At 37.0% G+C, this 18593-nt stretch overlaps 2 protein-coding genes across 7 annotated transcripts in view; one reads left to right on the top strand and one right to left on the bottom strand.

Annotated features, from left to right (window-relative positions):
• Positions 1–17323, top strand: part of LOC109087808 (DDB1- and CUL4-associated factor 6-like) — a 28575-nt gene extending 11252 nt beyond the window's left edge. Inside the window, exons 8-21 of one of the 3 annotated variants that reach the window (XM_042763998.1) lie at positions 2269–2362; positions 4990–5106; positions 5706–6080; positions 7353–7529; positions 8402–8461; positions 9336–9588; positions 10668–10774; positions 10869–11205; positions 11378–11407; positions 12261–12399; positions 12526–12682; positions 12776–12864; positions 13340–13445; positions 13963–17323. In XM_042763998.1, the coding sequence (XP_042619932.1) occupies positions 2269–2362; positions 4990–5106; positions 5706–6080; positions 7353–7529; positions 8402–8461; positions 9336–9588; positions 10668–10774; positions 10869–11205; positions 11378–11407; positions 12261–12399; positions 12526–12682; positions 12776–12864; positions 13340–13445; positions 13963–14021 (2100 nt within the window). In that variant the 3' untranslated portion in view covers positions 14022–17323. The remainder of the gene's footprint in view (positions 1–2268; positions 2363–4989; positions 5107–5705; positions 6081–7352; positions 7530–8401; positions 8462–9335; positions 9589–10667; positions 10775–10868; positions 11206–11377; positions 11408–12260; positions 12400–12525; positions 12683–12775; positions 12865–13339; positions 13446–13962) is intronic. The other 2 variants (XM_042763999.1, XM_042764000.1) reach the window with 2 other exon arrangements.
• The window catches only part of LOC109087819 (G-protein coupled receptor 161-like), a 6005-nt gene continuing 3255 nt past the window's right edge, over positions 15844–18593 (bottom strand). For all 4 annotated transcript variants that reach the window (XM_019102016.2, XM_042764001.1, XM_042764004.1 and 1 more), the window contains 4 exons: positions 18285–18593; positions 18089–18196; positions 16541–16660; positions 15844–16247 (listed from right to left, as the gene is read on the bottom strand). The exon at positions 18285–18593 is cut by the window's right edge and continues 410 nt beyond it. In XM_019102016.2, coding sequence (XP_018957561.2) covers positions 15970–16247; positions 16541–16660; positions 18089–18196; positions 18285–18593 — 815 coding nt within the window. In that variant the 3' untranslated portion in view covers positions 15844–15969. The remainder of the gene's footprint in view (positions 16248–16540; positions 16661–18088; positions 18197–18284) is intronic.

Here is an 18593-nt window from a genome sequence, read left to right as displayed (position 1 = left end):
TATTTTAAATATATTTTTCAAAGTACAATTCATTTATTTTATGCGTAAAACAATTTAATGAGGTAATATATGACTGAGTACACCGTTAAAGGAAAGAAAAAGCAAAGGAAGTTAGGTAGGCTTTGTGATTGTTACATTGTGTACTAACCAGGCATGATGTAACACGTTTCCAGCACAATGTGTAGAATCCTTGATACCACTAAAAACATTCGCAGCCAATCAGCCACAAGCATAACGTCAATTCAGATGTGCCTCTTCTTTTTATTTTAAAAAGAAGGTTTTTTTTTTTTTTTTTTTTACTGTTTTATATTTTAAAATTCAGTATATTCCTATAATGACTAATGAATTTTCAGCAGCCATTACTCCAGTCTTCAGTCTCACATTATCCTTCAGAAATCATTCTAATATGCTGATTTGGTGGAAAAAAAAATTATCATCATAAATCTTGAAAACAGGTTTTGCTTCTTAATATTTTTGCGGAATCCATGATACATCTGATGAATAGAAAGGTCAAAAGAACAGCATTTGTTTGATTTTTTTCATGTAAAAGTCTTTACTCTTACTTTTGATCAGTTTAATGCATCCTTTCTGAATAAAAGTGTTAATGACTCCATTACTGACACCAAGTTTTTGAAAGTTAGTATATGAACATATTGTTATTTTTACTCAAACATAATTCTCTTTAATCTAAACTGCCAGTCTACATACTCCTTCACTCTTCCACCACTATAGGGGTGAAATTTGCTGGGTCACCGCTCTGGTCCCTTCAGCTGTTGTAGGGTGTGATCAGCTGTGTCCGGATCTCCCGCGATCAGATAACTTTACAAATAGAGGGGCAAACACACACAGAGCTCCACAGCTGAAACAGAAATAAGCACCCAATGCACAGTGACTGCCAGTGAGAATGAAGGTGCTCCTGTTGACTTCAGTAAATCTTTGCTACAACACTAAGGTTTTACTAAACTCTTTTGTATCAGTGAATGTGGAGCTAGAGCAATGTGAAATTGTTGAGGGCTTAGTACAGTTTACTTGTATGTATGGTATTCAAACTCATTGTAGGCAGCAGAGATATTAGAGAGGGGCCCCCTTAGGACCTATATAGTATAGCCTATTCATTAGAATGAGGCCCGTCCATTACAAAAAATTGTTTCAAAGGCCCTGCTAGGGAAGTATAGTGAACTAATCTAGTACTGGTTAAATAGGTTAAAGGAATCAATAATTAAAATGTATATATTAAATATAGAAAAATATTTTAAAAGAACCAATCTGAGTATTGCAGGTTTTGCTTAAAATAAACATCACTTGCGTTAAACCACAAGCACCTTAACAGGCATGTGTCCTCCTCAGCATCTTAACTAAGTAAAAAAAGAATAGCTCATTTTATCCCTCCATGTGAAGTGGAGAGAAGCTGCATTGCTCATTATTAGGTTATTTTTAGAATGAACGCATTGGTCTCTGGCATGCTTTGTTTGGTCTAATGTGGCTGTGTTAGAGCCGGTACTTGTCTTGTTAATGCACCCTAGCACTCAAAAGTCCTGACTGACTGAGATGGTAAAAGTGTTAGAGCGAGGCACGTGGCAAGGTGGCCTCAATAGTTTATCCCATCAACATCCCAAGGTCTTTCATTTTTTTCAGACTAATGAAAAACTACAGAAACCACTTTATACATATTGTAGCAAATTGAGTGTTGCTTTTTAAAGGGATAGTTCACCCCAAAATTTACTTTCTTTCTTCTGTGGGACACAAAAGAACATCAATTTTTTTTTCCTAAATGTATTTTTAAAGTCAACATTAGACCCCATTGCCATTAAAAATACATTACATTACATCACATACTTTATGATGCTAAATCCATTAAAATAATCTTTATTGATGTACAGAGTCATAGTCTTGTTCATTACATTTTAATTATACTATATTTTAACTTTGGCAGCACAAAGATACTTTAAGCTGAACTTTAACTTTTTACTTTGTGCTCTGGTTGGCGTGAACTTAATATTGCATTTTTGTCTAATGCTTATTTGAATTTGTCAAAAATGACTTGTTATCGAACAATGTAATAGTTAGTGAACCTTCTGTTATAGACCTCTGGTTTTAATCCATGATGGCAGTTCTGTTTCACTTTACCATTATGAGATCTGCCCTCATTTAAATGTTTGTTGGTCGTACTTCCTGCAAACATGCCAGACTAGATGATTCTAACGTTATTTTAGGGTGTGTGAGAAGTTTTGACTGTGACTGACAGCTTGTTGATGTGTCTTCCCACAGCTGAGGCAGCCCCCGGTCAAGCGCCTGCGTCTGAGAGGTGACTGGTCAGACACAGGACCACGTGCTCGGCCTGAGAGCGAGAGGGAGCATGATGGTAAGATGAGAATGCACAGCACGGATGGTGCATATACAGGGGCGAAAAAACACTGAGAGCTCTGTTTACAAACACACTTAATGGGTGACTTCAGATTAATGCACCAGGAATAGATCCACAGATATTTGTTCTTGTACAGTGGGTATAGAAAAGAATCACTCCTTGGAAAAAGGATCACTCTCTCCCAAAAACGACTTGTAAATTCAATCAGGTGTAGCTAATCATCTTCTCAATGGCACACAAAGCCATTTGACTTTCAGCTGTGATCATTTTGATTAGCTCAGCATGAAAAGAGCTTTCATGGAGCATTTCAGTTCTTAGTAGTGCAACTGAAGCAAACAATCAGCTATGGATGGAAAGGCACTTTCAAAAGATCTCCGCGATAAAGTTGTGGACAGGCACAAGTCAGGAGATGGATTCAAAAACATTTCAAAGGCTTATCAATGCCTAGAAGCACAGTGAAGTCTATTATTAAAAAAGTGGAAGGTATTTGGTACAACACAGACCCTCCCTGGATCAGGACTTCACTCCAAACTGGATGAAAGAGCCTGGCGGAAATTAGTCAGAGAGTCTACCAAAAGGCCTACAGCAACTCTGAAGAAGTTGCAGGAATTTATCACAAAGAGTGGTTATTGTGTGTCACAAATTCTCCACAGATGTGGATTGTATGCAAGAAAAAGTTTTTTGCAAGAAAAAATCCACTCCTCAAGAAAGGCCACATGCAGTCACCACTGAGCTTTGCCAAAACACACCTTGAAGATTCTGAGGCATATGAGACTAAAATTGAATCATTTGCCCTCAATACCAAATGATATGTCTGGTGAAAATCCAGTACAGCTCACCATCCAAATAACAGCATTCCTACAGTACAGCATGGAGGGGGTAATGTCCTGTTCTGGGGGTGTGTCTCTGCAGCAGGGACTGGAGCACTTGTCAGGATAGAAGGAAAAATGGATGGAGCAAAACACTGTCAAATTCTTGAGGAAAATCTGCTGCCCTCTGCCAGAAAGTTGTCAATCAGAAGAAGATTTACCTTCCAACATAACAATGACCCAAACACACAGCAAAACTCACCACACAGTGATTGAAGGAGAAGAAGGTTGCAAGGATGCAAAAGTTGCATGGCCTAGTCAGAGCCCAGACTTAAACCCCATGAAAATCTGTGGAGTGACTTGAAGACTGCAGTCCACAAACTGTCACCATCAAATTTAACTGAACTTGAGCAGTTCTGCAAAGAAAAGTCAGCAAATATTGCAAAGTCTAGATGTACAAAGTTAGTAGAGATGGAGAAGTATCCCAACAGACTAAAGGCTGTAATTAAAGCAAAATATGTTTCAACAAAATACTGACACGAGGGGATGGTCCTTTTTCCAACTCAGTGATTCTGTTTTTTTATTTTTATTTTTATTCTGAAATGTTGGTTTTATTTTTTCTCAAAAAGCTGGATAGAACAACTGTGTCCGTCTTCATTTCAGGCTGCAAAGCAACAAAATGTGATTATTTTAAAGGGGGTGATTATTTTCTATAACCACTGTACATGTCCCAATCACTGATTTAATTGATGTAACATTTTCCAGATGTTGAGGCAAACATTAATTTTGCCCAAAGAGGGTTGGGGATTTGAGCACAGTATTACATTTCTTCATGTACCTCATGCTGCACCATGTTTAATACCTACAGTATGAACTCCATGCTCAGGGCATTTTGGGGTGCTTTGTAATAACATGATGCTGTAAATGTCACCGCTGTAATGACCAAAATTAAAAAAATATCATTATAATAGATTATTTGGGTAAAACCAAATATTGTATTCAATTGTATAACTTTTTATAACTGAAAAGTCTAACCTGCCCTGGACTGTTTAATACCTATAAGCTCCATACTTAAGGCTTTATGTAGTACTTAGTAAAACACTAAATCAATTATACCACTGTAATCACCAAAAACATAGTATATTTAAAAAATTCATTATAATAGTTTATTTCAAAGTATCATCGCTTTTACAAAATTTTTAAATATATCAAAATATATTTATTTATTTACTTACTTTTTATTTCTATTTATTTTATTTTATTTATGGCATTTTGGACTGACAAATATTGTATAAAGCAGCATATTTTTATATGATAAGCAGCATTTCATGGTAAATACAAAATATTCAAATTTTATTTTATTTATCAGCACTTACAGCCACACCTGTCTGTAAGACTTAAAAACTGTAAACTGTAAAAAAAAAAGTTAAAGCATCAAGGCATTGTCTACCATAGTTGTTTACCACATCTCGTTTGCACATCCACTTCATCTCCAGCTGTCTCTGTGAACAGAACTGTTGTCCACTCTGGCATTAACCTCCATGTTTTTAACAATCTGAGGCCCACAGTCTCTAGTGTCTCTCAATACATCTTTAATCTCCCTCAATATCTCCAACTATGTATATCAACAACTTAGTCTGTCTAAGAGGAGCTTATTAGCTTTTCACAGGGATTTAGTCCAAAGACTGCTTCACTTCGCTACTTCTTGGCTTATTGCAGCTTGCTCTTGATGTAAACAGCAGGCTTCCAGTGGAAAAGATTTGAGGTTCTGGTCTGGTTTGATATTGATTATGAAGAAGTTTGTTGTCTTTGCAGGAGAGCAGAGTCCAAATGTATCCCTCATGCAGAGGATGTCGGACATGTTGTCACGCTGGTTCGAGGAGGCCAGTGAGGCCCAGAGCAGCAGAGCACATCCTCAAACTCGACCCAGAGGTAAAACAGCACAGGTTTTAGAATTACAACTTCACTTCCTACAATAAAGCAGCTCTCCATTGAGTTCCTGTTTTGACTTGCGTCTGACTTGATGTGGAAATATTCTCTGGTAGAATTCTTCTGTTCAGTCTGTCAAAGAAGGCAGAGCCTCAGAGCACCTATCTACTGTATTATGTTATGATATAATAATCTTCATGGACCAATGGTAGTTTGAATGTGTTAATAAACTCTCCTGGAAAGTTTGCTTTGGCAAGCCATTTTGAATTCCAAACAAACTTAGTTTGGACCTGATTTTGTTTTGAAATGACATCACACCAGATCATTCTTCTATTTAGCTTGAAGTTTATCAGGCCCTTAAAAGCTCTTCCATATGACTTACATTGGCATTGCACAATGTATAGAACTCTATGGAGGCATTTTCAACTTTGATCCTATTTGCCAAAAACATCAGCCATTGAACGATGCATCAAAGCATGTGTCACATGAAAGGATATAAATTCTCTTATTAAATGTTCTCTACTTTAAAAAGAAGAAAAAAACTACACAAAATCTAAACTTACTCTTAAAAGTATGCTCAAGGTTTGATGATTTGACTCCAGGTACAGCAGCTCGAGCAGAAGGGACATCTGCGACCTCAGAAACACACACTCAGGCACAGGAGCCCACTGAGGTCTCAGCTGAAGGAGCGATGGTGGTGGAGACACCCTCCTCTGATCCTCCGACTACACCTGCAGCTTCTCCTGCATCTGCAGAGCCTCTTCCCAAGTCTATCTCCTCCTCATCCTCAGGCTCTTCCTCCACTGTGACAGCCCCTGCCCGCTCCAGCTCATCCTCCATGGAAAGCGCTGCCTCCTCCTCTTTCCTCTCCTCCCCAGACACAGAGCAGAGGAGCCAGGATGAAGTTACGCCCACTCCATCGGCCACGCCCACTCCTTCAGCCACACCCACCCCATCCAGAGAGGCAGCTTTATCTGGTAAGTCTGTCACAATTGGCATAACACTGAAGAGTGTATTCATTTTTAATATAAAGCAATGGCCATGTTTACATGCACATAATGTTCCATTTAAATATAAAATATTATATTTAAGCTTTTATTTAAAAAAATTGATATTTACATGCTTCACAGCTATTAAAAAGTGTTTGTGTCCTCTTGTACACTACTGTTCAAAAGTTTGAGGTCAGTAAGAGTTTGATTAAAAGAAATTAATACTTTGTGACAGTGAAGACATTTGTAATATAACAAAGGTTTCTATTTCAAATAAATGCTGTTTTGAACAGAATCTTGAAAAATTTGTATCTGTTTCAATATTAAACAGCACAATATTTTCAACAATAATAAGACAGTAATAATAAGAAAGATTTCCTGATCACCAAATCAGCATATTAAAATGATTTCTGAAGGATCATGTGACACTGAAGACTGGAGTAATGATGCTGATAATTCAGTTTTGCCAACACAAGAATGAATTACATTTAAAAAATATATATTTAAATATAAAACAGTTATTACATTTTAAGTCATATTTTACAATGTTATTGTTTTTACGAATTTTTTGATCAAATAAATGCAGCCATTGTTAGATTGTAAAAGTACCAAAGTATTGGCTTAATTCAGACCGTATGATCATTTCCAATAATAATCAAAATTCTCTTGTGCATGTAAATACAGTCATTGTATCTCTGCTTCATAAAGACGATGTGCTTATAATGAACAAATTCATCTCATTCCATTTACATAATAGGTCCATTTACCATGTCTGCTATACATCTTTCAATCATCCAACTCAATGCACTTTCTTTTTTTAAGACCTATGTTTTGACTGATTTGTTGTCCTCAGGTGGGGTTATTTTTTGAGCAGTGTGTGCCATTAGGGCCTGCATCACAAATCAAACAAACAGAAGCAGGATGCAACATGTAGTGTCTTTTGTCTTTTTTTTTTATATAATGATAAATCCCTCCTTTTTTGCTCATCGTGCCATTGCAGGCATTTTTATGTGTGTGTTTCTCTTCATGCCCATAGAACATGTGTGGACGTGTGAGTGTAATGCACTCTTTTTTTATTTTTTGCGACGGGTGATGAAACCCTGCAGTGTTGTCTGACATCTCTCAGCATACAGCTTCAATCTTTAATTTGCTCTTTTACCCAGCATTCCTCCTTACCTCTGATTTGCCTCTCTTCTTTTTCCCCATCCCATCAACTTTCCCATCCTGCTCTTCTCTCTCCCTCTGACCCCACACTGTCAGAATATGGTCCTCGCAGGCTGCCGGTAAGTTTAGTGTGTAGACGTTTGCAGAGACTGCTTCTTTTGTCCGACCCCCCTGGACAGGGCAGACGCTCAGTCCCTTCTGTACCTGCGACCTCCAGCCCAGAGAGCTCAGCCCAACAGACTGCTGCTTCTGCTGATGCGTCCCCCCCTGCAGGTTACCATCTCCTCCCAGCATTGCATCCCCGCTCTCCTTTAACATCCTGACCCCTCCGGCTGCCTGTTTCATGGCTGTTCTGGTTTGCTGCTGCACCTCTGTCTAATGGAGAGAGTTCCTCTTCCTCCCCTCTGACACACAGACACGCACACATCTAAGTGCTGGTCATTCACACTCACATTCACCAACAGCAGAGCTCTGTTCCAAAACTTAGGGAGCTGTGACATTTTTAGACATCAGATAAACACCTGACACAAACGCTACCCAAAATCTTACGATCACAAATATTCAGAGTCACAATGACCATAAATATTCAGGGGGACACATCTTTCCCAGTTTTGCTTTCCCATTTTTTTCAGGGTTCTCTGATGAATAGAAATTTCAAAAGAACAGCATTTATTTGAAATACAATTTCAGACAAGCTACGCAATATCGCGTTCATTATCGCAGATGTATCGCCTTCGATAATGAACACGATATTGCGTAGCTTGTCAGTGATCTACGGCTCTGTCTATTAAATGCCGGTCCATTTGAAAGCAGGTGATGGCGATTTAGCGCTAATCAGGGAACCAGATTTACTGACTAGATGCGCATGATTATATCATTAGATATATCGCCCAGCCCTAATCCACGTTAATCTTTTCATACCTTCTCTTGCTCTTCTTCCCTTTGCAATGTTCAACAAAATACTTCTTAATGCTGTCAGTAGGTGTGATGTGTTTAGTTATTGTAGACACATAATGAAATGGTTAGAGGCAAACTGAACATATTTGTTGTCTATGAAGCCAGGCAATTCAGGAAAAGTTGATTTTATTCGATAACCCTACTGTGTGCAATGTTCAGTTGTTCAGTACATCTTATTTTTGTTTCAGATTCTCCCTCATCTGTGGTAAACAAACAGCTTGGATCCATGACTCTGGATGAGGAGCAGGGTGCGTCCTTCCCTCTTTTTTCCTCTCCTTTTCCTCTTGTCTTTCACTCCCTTGTGTCTGAGCTCTGTGCATTTCTGATTGAAGTGGCTCCTGTCCTAAGTCATCTTAAGAAGACTCTGCAGATGTGCCTCTCCTTAAACGGAGAAACTTAAGAAAGATACAGAGGCTTTCTATGAATCATTTTCAGTCAATGGACATACTTTTTCTCCCCTTCTGTGGGGCCAAGTTCATATAAAGCTCATCTTTCAAATAATGTCTTGTATGCAGGGACACATTTTTTTTCCTTCTCAGTCTCTACATAATGAGTTCAGCCCCCACAAGACTGATGTGGGCTTGTAACATCAGAATTTAGCTTAAAGGGGTCATAAAATGTAATTTATTCCTGTAATCGCAAAGCTGAATTTTCAGCAGCCAGCGGTCTTCAGTGTCACATGATCCTTTAGAAATCAATGTAATATGAATTTTTTCCCACCTTTTTTGTTTCTTTTTGGTCACAGTTTAGTTTGGGGACCAATTCTTGTTATTAACTAACTGTTAACTACAACTGTTTCCTCAATAAACTCCTAAATTGATGCTTATTAATAGTTGGTAAGGTAATTGTTAAGTTTAGGTATGTGGTAGGTTTAAGGGATCTAAAATATGGTCATGTAAAAAAAAGGCATTAATATGTGCCAATATGCTAGTAATAAACATGCTAATATTTCTCAGTGAAATCTGAGCATCTGAAGCTTAGTATGAACTAGAGGTCAGTACTTGGCATGATATTCACATGCTAATATTTCAGAAAAGCTGCTTCTGTGATTAACTGTAGTTGTAACAAATGTAATGTTCCTAAGGAAAGCACTCCCACATGTTTCCTCTGTCTTCCTTCCAGGAGGTGCAGAAGCAGCAGGACATGTAATCAGTGATCAAAGTACAGGTGTCAGTGAAGCTTCCCCAAACACTACAGAAACTCTGAAATCCACATCAGTGCCTTCACTTGGCACCAGCCCTGGATACAGCAGCGGGAGCGGCAGCACTCCTCCAGGGCCTGGGCGGACTGGCACGGCAGAACCGGTCCTTAGTCTGCACTACAGCACTGAAGGCACCACCACTAGCACCATCAAACTGGATTTCACGGATGAATGGTGAGTGACCAGAGAATCAGTCTTGACCTCAGCACGCAAATCACCCCCACAAGGCTCTAAAGAGCATTACTATTAAATGCCTAGTTTATATATATAAAAAAGTGTACCACAAAATAATGCAATGAAATACCTTTCTGTTGCGTTGTTTAAACAACAAGCATACAGTACAACTAGTGTGATCCAATTCACAAGCAAATGACTCTGAAGAACTGGTTCTTTTAATGAATCACTCATAAAGGCTCACAAATTCACAAGATATTATTTAAAACCTGAAATTACTTTTTACTGGACCACACATTACTTTCAGTCGTGTTCAACTCAAAATGAAGTTTTCATTTACGTAAGGTCCTGCATTTGAAGTGTAAATTTTTTCATGCTTTCATTGAGAATTAAAGCATGTTGTCAACTAAAACTAACATTTTGAAAAAACATTTTTGTTAAATTAAAGTTGAAATAAAACAAATATTAGTTGAAATTAGTAAACTAATTAGTAAAATCAGTTTAAGTATTAAGTATTAAAATAGCAAAAACTGAAAAATAAACCTAACTGGAAATATTGTTAATTTTACATTTAACTACTTAAATTAATTTGCATTAACTGATATAAAGCTGAAATAAAATAAAAATAAATACGAGTTGAAAAAAAAAAAAAAAAAATTGGCAAATTAAAAAAAAAGCTAAAAAATAAAAAAACAAAATGACTAAAAAAAAAAAAAAAAGCACATAAAAAAATGACTAAAAATAAAACTAAAATTAAACTAATATATGTTATGTTATGCTATTATTATTATTATAATATAGTAATACATCATTATAATTATAATTCAAAATATTAATAAATACTATAATAGTATATAAATAATACATGGACAAGTACATATTCTCAAGTCAGATGTCAATTTTATGTATATAAAAACAAGTTATGAAACCAGTTCACAAAGACCCATTCCTTTGAAATGCAAATGTTTAACTGAAATTCTCTATGGCTTCCTCCTTTAGTTAATTGTGAGTATATTATTTTCTAGAATGGCATTTTTTGTAAGAACAAATCACAACCTTTATTTTTCGACTGTGCACAGGAGCAGTCCAACGTCTGGTGCCAAAGGCAGGAGTGGAAGACATAAGCCTGGGGAGGTGGGTGAGAGCCAGACCAGAGCGGAGCCCACAGGACAAACCTCAGAGCAAAGTGAGTCGACAACCACATGCCCATTGCTACAGAAGTTGTGTAGGTTGTGTGGCCTATTTTGGAGGTTATCTTAACTTTTCGCCCTCATAACCAGGTTCAAGCTCACCCTCAGAGAGTCAACCCACACCCGATGGGGGCCAAACTGCAGACAGTGGCACAGAAAAGACCTCCATCAGCTCTCAAAACAGAACACCACTGGCGGCACCACGAGAGGGCCTGTCTACTGAAGACACGGCTCGTCCCAGCGCTCCTTCAGAGGAGCTCCAGGCTGCTGGTTCAGGGGAGTTGAGTGAGCGGTGCAGGAGGAGCGAGACCTCAGGGATGGGTGGTCAGGGTTCGACTCAGTCATCCCGCAATCCGGACACTGATGACAGTGACGACGACCCCATCCTTATCCCTTCAGCCAGGTACAGAGGAGGGCCAGGACAGAGGTATGGACTCTCGTCATGTCAAGATGTTTAATGATGCAAATCATCAGGATGTGTAGGCAAATGTTACGACAGATGGGAAGTCCCATAAAACATGAGCATGTTTGTTAAACAGTGTTTATCCTTTGGACAGTCATAAGTAAAATGCTACTCTTCTCATTATATTTAATTACAGAGGATCATCTGTAGGTGATAGGATGATAAGGTACTGTAATGTTTCTGAGATGGCCACTAATATAATTTAATTGCAAGGGGTGCAGATTTGATTTACTTTTCATTAACTTGGTATTGGCTTGGTAACTTGGCTGTGTAAAATATGTTATTAGCTATATAATGTATTTAATTAAGTAGTTCCTGTTAACTTCACAACCTGAGAGTGCACAAAATGTTTGCATAATGATCCTTTTGTTAGTTACTAACCAAGCAAATTACCACCAGCATGCTCTAATGGTGAGCATGATTGCAGCCAAAAAGGTAATACTTCTTAATTGGACATCTTCACAAGCCCCTTGTTTCAATAGATGGCTAAATGAGATGCTCTGTATTATTAAAATGAAACGGTTATGTTTTAGTAAGCTTAGCTCACCAAAAAGATTTGAAGCCACATGGGGACTTCTCTTAGACCACTTGGAAGAAATCTAATGATTCCGTAACCCCATTTCTTTCTTGTTTTCCTCTACTTTGAAAAATTATCTGGTTTATAAAAATATAGTTTTTTTTTTTGTTGTTGTTGTTTTATGTTTATGTTCAATATTTTCAATAATTGCTCTTTCTGAGGCAGTTCAGCTGTTATTTATTTATGAAATATATATATATATATATAAAAAATTATATGAATTTATGCACATAAAAGTTAATGCTTGATAGGTGAAGCAGCATGTAGATTTTCTGCAAAAAATACATTCATATCAAATATTGTCTCTCACACAATGCTGTAAGACATTGTAAAACTGTTTAAACTTGTGGAAATCTGACCATCCCTGACAAATATAGTGTTGAGCTGCTGTTTTAAAGTTGATTTTTTATAAGCATTATTCTGCATGCTCCACTTTTCATAGACGCTCTGCCGCAGCTCGGATCCAGGAGTTGTTCCGCAGGAGAAAAGAACGGCGAGAGATGGAAGAGAGTGAAACTCAGAATATCAGGAGACCCTCTATCAAGATGGTGTACAAGGGCCACCGCAACTCCAGGACCATGGTAGGCTGACAGTTTATTGTAGACAAAAAGCAGCTTTCTGTTACTTCTTATTAGTTCTAGTCATGTTTTGTAAAGAACCATACACAGACATTACATTAGCCTTCACTGACCTGGTTGTACATGTAGATTAAGGAGTCGTGTTTCTGGGGGAATAACTTTGTGATGAGTGGCTCGGATTGTGGCCATATCTTCATCTGGGACAGACACACGGGAGAGCACCTGATGCTGCTGGAGGCCGACAACCATGTGGTCAACTGCCTGCAGCCTCACCCTTATGACCCCAGTGAGCAAAACATACCTAAAAACAATAGACAGAGAACCAATAAAGAATTTGTTTTATATTATCACATCATTTGGTCTTTTTTTTTGTGTGCAGTTCTTGCTTCATCTGGAATTGACTATGACATCAAGCTGTGGTCTCCTTTAGAACAGTCAGCGTCATTTAACAGAGTTCTTGCCGAAGAGGTATGGACAATGTTTTCTGTTTGATTTTGTGAATAAAGTTCTGTTTTGATCTTTTAGACTTTAAAATATGTATTTAAAATGCATGTGCTAACACAGACCTGTTGTTTGTTTTGAGATGTAATTAAAATCCCCAGTAGAGGGCACTAGAGCTCTAAGTACTGTTTTTACATCCATATTTTATATATATAAATGATACATTGTATATATATATATATATATATATATATATATATATATATATATATATATATATATATATATATATATATATAAAATAGAGGCATTTTAAGGCAGTTGTATTGGTGTCCAAACCGTAGCTAGGAGTAAGTGTCCATTTATTATATATATATTATATATATATATATATATATATATATATATATATAATAAATAAATAAATAAATAAATAAATAAATAAATAAATAAATAGTTAGCAAACTTGTGGATTTAATTTCCTGATTTGTTTGTGTTGTAGGTGATTGCTCGTAATGAGTTAATGCTGGAAGAGACGAGGAACACCATCACTGTTCCTGCTTCCTTCATGCTCAGAATGCTGGCATCATTAAATCACATCAGAACAGGTGAACTTCTTTATTTTCTTCCTTTAACTCACTGACTGTATACATACAATGAGATCCATAAGTCTCAAGCCCACATTGAAAACTTGCCTTTTTTACTTAAAGCTGGAAAAAAATAATTAAAAAATCAATTAAAAAAAATTTAACAAAGCAAGTTAATGACCAAATGAGCAATAAATATTTAAGATTCTGAACAATTTGTATATAATTGATCAAATATGTAAACTACCTTTCAAACGTTTGGGGTTGGTATGACTTTTTTTAAAAAGAGGGCAGTTGTGAAGAAGGCAGAAGTGCTGTTGTCATTAAAGCAAAAGACACCAAATACTAAGAAATTTGGTCTAATTATCTCTAAAGATAATTTGAGAAGAATCAAATCTCATTTATCAATGATATTTACAGTGCCTTTTTTAACTGACCAGCGTTTAGCACTGGATACTTACTCCAGCTTTTGTTTTACCACCTTGAGCAGGTGTCTACATGAGTGATCTTTCTTCTTCTTTCCTTCTGTTATTCTCAGACCGCGTGGAGGGTGATCGTTCAGAAGGCTCTGGACAAGAGAACGAGGATGAACAGTAGCCCTCCTGCTACAAGTGAATTTTTTTTTTTTTTTGCTACAGTGCACTTGAGCATTTGAGATTTGTACAAGTTACAAAATAGAGTATTTCCTTATTAGTTCAGTTTTTGGCATTATTATTTTTTAATGAGACTTTTCTTACTTATTACTCTATATGAGAGTAAACTGCATCTGGGGAGTTCAAGCAAACAAGATATGTAAGAAATCGAAAGATGGGACTAGACAGCTGGTGCTTGAGAGTATTTAAGTGCAATATTCATTTATTGAATCAAACGGCTGAGCTTTGAGCGGTGTTAAGTGTGAAATCTTATTGTAGCCTCAAATGAAGCACTGGGATGTTTGTATACCAGGAATTATGCATGTCAAACACGAGTTTGCTAAAAACATGTTCTCTTAGTCTTTACCAATGTTGTGTATAAAAATGGCTTTTTTTTGTCATTACTAAATCTTGCGTTGCACAGGGATCTTCTGCCTGACCCCAATTTACAGGTACTACTTGCAATATCTCATTATCCAAAACAGCCATTATACATTGTTACACTGCAGAATGTTTGTAATAGTTTATTAAAATGAGAACTGTTTTTGACTTTTGACGTCTATACATAAAACCCACTGCTGTCTAGCCAAATGGTTCTAGCGTAAGTTGGCAGGTCGTGTTTCTCTCTCCTAACAGCACAGATGGCCTTTCGTTGTGGCAGCTGTTAGCTTGAGCAATCTGCTAAGTGACTAGTGATCGCTGGGAAATGCTAAGATGAAATATCTCCTCATCTTTTAGCATGCCATTCTATGCTAAACTCATTCAGCACTGTTAAAGACGGCAAGCCATCTTTTTAAATGTTTGTCCAGATTTTCAGATTAAGTTCCGTTTCCTTTTCAAACCATGTACCAGAGGACCGTTTAAACATTAAATGTGTTGTTATTCAAACAAAACATGACTGAAAGTTTGAGTACCCATAAAAAATTTAATAACAGTACCAAAAAAAAAAAAAGGCTTTATGTTTTGTGGTTTGCAAACAAATAATGCAGCCATTGACAAAGAAGACCGTTAATATCGGTATATAACAGACTGGCATAATGCAAAAAAAAAAAAAAAAAAAGAAGATTCCACAGGAATGATTAATCCTTACGGGGTACATTTTCAGAGTATACTAACCAAAACAGTAACAACAAAAACACAGATGTGTGACGTCACTGATCAAATGTAACAAAATCTTCAAGTGCAATTGTACCAATGACTTCAGTAATGGCACTGCAGATGCTTTCTCGCACAATTACATTCAGTCAAAACATTTTAATCAGATTTTCCACAAAAAAACTATGGATAAAACAGAAATTTTAAGGGTATTCTACCTTTTTATGCCTAGTATCTCTCTCTCTTTACATGATTTTCTGATGTTAATTCAATTCCATGAAAATATTTTATAATGCGTAAGGGCCAGAAAGGTTTTTTTCTTTGAACCTTGTGGTACTGACAATAATTTAATATATTAATAGGCCTGTACTTAAAACGGTGGAGAGGAGCTCTAGGATAACCATTCTTACAGTCAGTATGTATAAAACAGGGTGGTTACAGTTTCCTTATAAGAAAAGAGTAAACATAAGACACACGGTACCCAACACAGGCGAAATATCTGAAAAATATACGAGGGCTGTTCATGACTTTACAATAACTTTTATGTTACAAAACATAACTTATTCTGATGAGTGACAGTAGGGCTTCTAGTACCTGATGCATTGCAGGTACAGCCATCATTGTAGGTCTTTGGTCTCTCCAAGGCAAGTAGCAGCAGTTGCTAGCTAAAATAATCCAAGTTATGTTCTTTACCTGGTATGCAAATTACACATGAATCACTGTATATCTGTAAACATTTACCTTATGTGTTCATTTAATGTTCTGTACCTTTAAAAGCTGAAGATTACACAATCTGGTCCATTTACTGAGTCAAAGAACTACATGGAAGTGTCACCTATTTTTTCCTTAAGCTCTTCGTCGTCATCATCATCATCAACTATTCCTTCATCGATGCTTTCCATCCTGGGTCTCTGTCCATCCAAGTAACGGGGAGCTCTCTGTGTGTTTTGCACTATGAACAGACTTGTTGGAATTTGAGTCCATTCCCCAAAGAGTTGAAGCTTGGCATCGTTCTCTATAGCCTTAGCAAGAGAGGATGCAAAGCTGTCCAAAGACTTATGGATGTCTGCTGTCACTTGGACTACTGAGGGGTCACCTTGAGGGAAAAGAAACAGTAAAACATTAAAATATTTTATCATATCTTAAAATAGAAAACATGTATTTTAAATTGTAGCAATACACAAAATTGTTTTTACTGTATTTAAAATGTAAAATAAAAATTCTTCTCGACCCCAAACCTTTGTTTAGTTGTGTACTTCTATTAAACCTAATAATATTGGAACCATTAAATTTCTTTAAAGCCACTTTCTATTTGCTTGGTTTTGTACTGGTGACAACTAACAGACATTTTTGTATTAGTCAGATGTAAAATAAGAACATGTTAGATACCGTTAGGAATATGATCCATTTGGTCTTCGAATGTGACAGAACTTCTTCTCTTATCGGTAGCACAGTGGGCAGAGTGGGAGGGCTCTGAGGTGTAGCTGTCCAACAGCATGACGTCTGTAGCTAGAGGGTAAATCACAGCAGGCATCTTTCAATCAAATATCAGTTTTAACACTGCTCAACACCACCCACCCACACCAGTCTGGACACTGTGGGAGAGCCGCTGAGCAGTGCCTGCCGTCTGTCTGTTCTGCGATACTCATGGGCTCTGGGTTTCCTCAAATGGCACACCCTGATAACAACAGTCTGCAAGCCAATACACCACCTCTGCTGACTGCTAAGAGCTGTGGGGGTTGATTCTGTTTGGTTTGCTTGTACTTAAAGAAGTAAGGATGTAGCAATATTTAAATCATGGCCTATACTGATAAACAATTATATTAAAATTCTATTTAAATTAATCGATGTAAATCAAAACACTAAAAACTAAAATCTGTCATTTTAAACACTACACGTGAATTTAGTCATCACAACATTATAATGTACACTTTGAGGTTTTGAGGTTTGCTAAAAAATTACATTTAAATGTAACTAAATTACTAGGGTTTTTAGAGAATATCTTGGGTAGACATTAGATGATGGCAAATTTAAATGTAAAAATAGAGGAAACGAGCATGCACAATAAATATCCAATAACAGCTAATAATGATAAATAAATCTCCAATATCATTCAATATGGTACTAGTATATTATTGTGCATCCCTGCAAAAAAAAAAAAAAAAAAAAATATATATATATATATATATATATAATTATTACAAGACCAAAAATTCCTTTAAAGGCATAGTTTACTCAAATTATAAACTGCCTCCATTTACTCAACGTCACCCAAATTAATTTTAATATTTTTCAAGGAAAAGTAAAAAGGAGATTTTTATTTAGATAAAATGTTTGTGCGCCTCTCTTCTATACAACAAAACTTACTGGCAACAGATGATGTTGATATCCCAAAAAAAAAAAAGGAAAAAGAACCGTTAATGTATCATAGTACTTTTTTACTGCTCATTCATTATACGAGTCTTCTAAAGCCATTTGATTTTGTGTAAGAAACAGACTTAAGTTATTGAAATTGTTATTCACAGAACCTTCCAGTTTGTTATAGCTCTCAAATATGATTCAGTTTCCATATATTCAAACTGGGGCAAGGTCAGTAATATCAAACAGTATTTGTTGTATGACTTCTAGCTGAATGCAATCATCGGTTTATGCAGAAGTGAGAATGAGATTCAAAAACTACAACGAAAAAGAAGATTTTCAGTGTATATCGACATGAGTTTCGGCCTGTTACTCACACGAAATGTATCTAGTACCAATCAATTGTCCCAATTTATTTTAATTGTATGAGAAAGAGCACCCAAGACATTCTGCTAACATACCTCCTTTTTGTTCCATAGAAGAAAGTCATTAAATGATGATGACAGAACATTCATTTTAGGATGAATTATTCCTTTAAATAGTTTTTGACCAATGTGTGATAAACAGCAGAAGGTCTACCTGAGTCCTGGGTGTAGCTGAAGCCAGTGTCTCCAGTGCTGCTGCCACGGCCCAGGAGCTGCCCACCACCCACGAACATGGCCGTCAGGTGAGGAGACATTCCCAAATCTGTTAAACAAAAAAGACTCAGACTTCTCATCCAAACATTAGGTTATGAAGAATCCCAGGATGCAAATAACAGCAGCAGTAGACTTACCCGTTATCCGGTTAGAGATGCTAAAGAGACGAGAGGTCCGGTGCCGTATAACAAAAGACTCTCTGTAGTAGCGGTCGCCAAAGCACATGCCCAACAACTCCTTACGTACTGTCTTGTTCCACAGCCCATAAATAAGTGGATGACACACAGCACTGGTGAAGGACAGCCAGGAGACCAGTGTCTCCATCTGTGAAGGAACACTGTCTTTACCCCACAGTGCTTCAGTGCTGATAACTACCACATATGGACCCCAAGTGGTCAGAAACGTCCCCAGCACAACCAGAATGGTGATGAAGGCCTTGCAATGGC

The sequence above is a fragment of the Cyprinus carpio genome, chromosome A9 (genome assembly GCF_018340385.1).
Source record: "Cyprinus carpio isolate SPL01 chromosome A9, ASM1834038v1, whole genome shotgun sequence".
NCBI classification, from domain to species: Eukaryota; Metazoa; Chordata; class Actinopteri; order Cypriniformes; family Cyprinidae; genus Cyprinus; species Cyprinus carpio.
This window is presented reverse-complemented; position numbering and strand designations above follow the sequence as displayed.